The sequence below is a fragment of the Cryptomeria japonica genome, chromosome 7, assembly GCF_030272615.1.
Source record: "Cryptomeria japonica chromosome 7, Sugi_1.0, whole genome shotgun sequence".
Taxonomy (NCBI): Eukaryota; Viridiplantae; Streptophyta; class Pinopsida; order Cupressales; family Cupressaceae; genus Cryptomeria; species Cryptomeria japonica.
In genome coordinates this window covers 489,343,618-489,348,189 of record NC_081411.1, presented here as the reverse complement: position 1 = coordinate 489,348,189, position 4,572 = coordinate 489,343,618, and the positions used below count along the sequence as shown (strand labels likewise).

At 38.5% G+C, this 4,572-nt stretch overlaps 1 protein-coding gene across 1 annotated transcript; it reads left to right on the top strand.

The window, feature by feature from the left end:
- Positions 1–2,122: 2,122 nt before the first annotated feature.
- LOC131065693 (uncharacterized) lies at positions 2,123–2,599 on the top strand. The gene is made up of 2 exons (XM_058000279.1): positions 2,123–2,383; positions 2,513–2,599. Exons 1-2 carry the CDS (start codon positions 2,123–2,125, stop codon positions 2,597–2,599), a joined length of 348 nt encoding a protein of 115 aa, XP_057856262.1.
- Positions 2,600–4,572: the final 1,973 nt, after the last annotated feature.

The following is a 4,572-nucleotide window of genomic DNA, read 5'->3' as shown; positions in this document are numbered from 1 at the left end:
AGAACAAAATGGTTTTACTCCTGGGAGAGAAATTGCCGATAGCATAATCACTGTTGCTGAAACTATACACTTGATGAAAAGGAACAAGACACAAGGGATGGTGATAAAGTTGGATGTTAGTAAGGCATATGATCGGGTAAATTGGCTTTTCCTCTTTTCAGTTCTTGAAAGATTTGGTTTTGATTTTAAATGGATAAATTGTATAAAACACTATGTATCGTCAATATCATACTCCATCATTGTAAATGGTTCTATAGTAGGTTTTTTTCAAGCTTCAAAAGGTATTAGACAAGAAGATCCATTGTCTCCCTTTTTGTTTGTATTAATGGCTGAGATTCTGGGTAGAAATATCAAGAATTTGGTTAAAAAGGGATTATGGAAAGGAGCACACATTCATAACAGCATTGATCCTATCTCCCACTCCCAATTTGCTGATGATACCATTCTCTTTGGTGAAGCCACTGAAAAGGAACTTGTGGTTATTAAGAAGCTTCTGAATGACTATGAAATAGGCTCGGGGCAGAGTATGAACAAGGAGAAATCAATGATATTTTTCTTCAATACTAATGTGAGAATGCAAAGTAAAATAAAGGAAATCATGGGCTATCCTCAAGGTAACTTTCCACTAAAATACTTAGGGGTTCAGCTAGATCCGGGCAAACAATAGAACAAAATGTGGGAGGACGTTATCAACAAATGCCAAGTAAAGGCCTCTTCCTGGAAGAACAAGTGGTTAACTTAGGCAGGTAGAATCCAAATGATTAAATCTGTTCTTTCTGCGATTCCCATTTACCAAATGTCATGCTTTAGGCTATCATTTAAGGCAGCAAAAGAATTAGACAGTCTGTTCAAAAAAAATTTGTGGGAAGGAGCTAAGGAGAAAAAGAAGTTTCCTCTCATCAATTGGGATACAGCCTATTTAATAAAATTGGAGGGAGGAGCGGGTCTAAGAAAAATGGATTTGCACAATCAAGCTCTTGGGGCTAAATTAGCTTGGAAAATGTATTCTCAACCTCACAAATCATGGTGTAAGATTATGGCTGCTAAATATTTGGATTCAATAGAAGCAGAAAGGATATTTATAGTGGCCAACTCATTTAAGGGATCCCTAATTTGGAAACATATTTGGGAAAGTAGAAGTATATTAACAGAGCATCTGACTTGGAAAAAAGGAAATGGTGGAAAGGCAAAATTTTGGAGAGATTCATGGAATGGTGACATTTCTTTAGCAGAAGAAATAGATGACAAGGCATGGATTTATGAAGTGGAAACAGAGGTAGGTTATTATGTGGTGGATTATATTTTGGAAGGGCAGAAGGAATCAGATTGGATTAAATGGAAATCAGTTGGTGAATGGAAGATGGAGAAGAACACGCAGTTAAAAGACATTCTAAACAGGAAAAAAAAAATTATCTATCTTAACGAAGAAGACCAGTTACTATGGAGTGTTTCTAAAACTGGAAAATATAAAGTCAATCTAGGATGTGAGATCCTTAGGAACAGAATAAAGAATGTGGAATGGCCCTCGGAGTTGTGTTGGCATAAATTAGTATTGCCTAAGGCAGGGGCATTCCTATGGACAGCTTTGCACAGCCGCATATTAACAGGGGACAGATTGAGAACTATTGGAATTGCTGGTCCGAGTGTATGCATCCTATGTAAGGAAAATGAAGAGACAACGGATCATCCTTTAATTTGGTGCTCGTACTCTTAAAAAGTCTAGGAATGGCTATTGGATAAACTGCAGCTTGGATCGGTGAGAAATCTAACATTAAAATGTTTTTTATTATCATGGCCGACCAACATCAATAAATCAAAATGGAGTATACTATGGGTGGTGAGTCCATCACTGCTTGTGTGGCATATATGGAAGGAAAGAAACAGAAGAGTTTTTAATGAGGATGCTCTGTCTTATGATATGCTAATTCCAAAAATAAAAAGAGCCATAGAAGAGGTAATCAATGTGAAAGTAGTGGGAGGGAAGTATTGTATGTACTCTTCTTGGGACAAAGAGATGGAAAGACACTATAATTTAACGAAAATTAGTGGATACAAACTAATGGAGAAGAAGCAGAACAGAGCCAGTGAAGTATGAATTCCTCCAAAGACAGGAAACTTCAAGATGAATTTTGATGGAGCTAGCCGAGGCAACCCGGGTAAATTTGGATACGGTGCCATTATAAGGAATGAATTTGGCAATTTTGTATGGGCAAAATATGGTTCACTGGGAATTAATACAAACATGGCAGAATTGGCGGGATTACTAGATGGACTGGAATGGTGTGTGGCACATGGCATTCAGGATGTAGAAGTTGAGGGAGATTCACAAATTATCCTGAATGGGATTTCAAATCAAAATTTTGAAAACTGGAAACTGGAGAGGGTACGACCCAAAATACAGAAAATAAGCGAAAGTTTAAACAATTTCACCCTCAACCACATCTACCGAGAGGGCAACTCGGCAGTGGACTGACTGGCTAACAGTGGCATCGAATGTGATGACTCAATACAGTTGACAGAAAAGGAGGAGCTACCAGACGGATTGATAGAGATCCTTGTTGCAGACAAAGACAAATTTCCTAAATCTGGAATCGGTTGACAGAGATTTTCTGTGACAAGAAGGGTGCATCGAGGATAAACATGAAGGTTTCAATCATGCCTCGATTGCACATAGTATTATGGGGGTGTCACATCTGAGAACTTTTCTCAATGAAAAACGTTAGACAGATACTAAAAGTAGAGTCACGTAAGAAAAGATATTGCTCGGGTACCAATAATAGGGATCTAGGAAGCGATTGATGGTTGGTTCACATGGCTCCCGAGAAGCTCAGGTAGTTCAGAAAAGAAAACTCAGAAAAGATTTGAATTCAGTCAGTAAGATTCTAGCAGAAAGAGGACAAAGTTAGAAATTGCTAAATCATTCTCCATCCTTTTAAGGCGAAGGTGAAGGTTTTTTGGCCAAGTGATTTTTTGGACAAGGTCTTAGGGGAGACTAGAAGGATTAGTGCTAAATATGGCTTTTTTCGGAAGGATCAGCTGTGTTAACTGTGAAAATGCATTGATCGCACAGTTGAGAAACTTGTTCAATACTGAAGAGTATGCTTATGATTCCATTAGGAGGCTTGTGGGCATTACCTTAAACACTGAAAGACACTGGTGCGATGCTCTGGTGTTGGAAGTTGTTCTTCTTCCTTTGGTAGATATCATTGAAACGAAGGAGAAAGTGGTTGAATTAATAGTAGGTTTCATTAAACCCTTCATAGCAGATATGGTTGCAGAAGCCATTCTGGGCCTGGAGGAAGGAGTCAAAGTTAGTATACTGAAGGTTTATTTTCAATTTGAAAATTACCTTCGATCGGACTCTGAGGAAGAGGAAGAGAGTGATGGTGACGATGCTGAGAAAGGAGAAGATAGTGAGAATAGTGATGGAGGAGAGGAGGCTTCTGTGACTAGTGAGGAGATTCGAGAGATGGCCCGCAGAGAAGTGTGGAGGGAAGAGCGGGAGAGAAAGAAGAATTTTGGGGATGAGGCATGGGAAGTTTTTAGATGCGCAGTCTTCAATGGAAACATTGAACCATTTCGCAGGATCACTGAGGCAGAAGGGTGGTGGCTTCCGGAGAGTTCCACACGTAAAGCAATTGCGATTGGTGAGTATGCTGCTGTGATATACCAAGCCATAGGAGGACAGATGTAACCCCGCTTTTGCGATGGGTCAGTGGAGGAAATTTGGATGTAGCAGGAGGGATTACCTTATGTGTCTATTAAGCAAAGTATTTTATATATGTATTTGGGTAGATCTAGATGGTCTTTGGGTATATGAATATCTATTACAATGTAATTCCAAAATTTTCAAGTAATATAGGGAGCTATCCCCATAAAAGATAGCACTTATCGATTAAAACAAAAACAAAAACATTGAGTCTCTCAAGGAAATTCAAATTTCTTTGAATCCCTCAATGCATCCTTATTTTGGAATTTTTAATTCCTCATATTTGAAATTCAAATTTCTCCCCCCCTTTTCCAAGGAATTTTATATTCCTGTTTATTTTCCCAAGGAAACCTTGATCCATGTCTTCTATCTAAAATCAATCTCAACCCTTCATGATCAAATCAATCTTGGCTCTCCATTGGCCTTTTCCAATCTATAAATTGGAGCCTATTCTCCTCACAAATCATCCACTTCTCATGCATTGTCATGCTACTCTTTTCTCCTCTCTCTTCATAATCCTCTATCAAATCCATCCATCCTTAATATTTCAATCCAAATCCAATCCATCAATCAATCTGGTTGAGCACAAAGGAGATCAATCCACATCCAAATCAATCAAGCAACACATCAAGTGGAGCATCAAGGGCGCATCCTCATCATCCATCCACTTCATCAAGCTCAATCCGAGGGAGAGGTAAAATAGCAAGGTAAAAATGATCTCTTAATGTTTTAGTGTTTTCATGCTTATTTCATTGTGTTTTTTATCATTTAACCTTTCATTCCATTTTCCCCCCTTCACTCGCAAGAATTCGATGCAGGTCTTTATATGCTTTTCATAAGCTTCAATAGCCATCGAAACATTT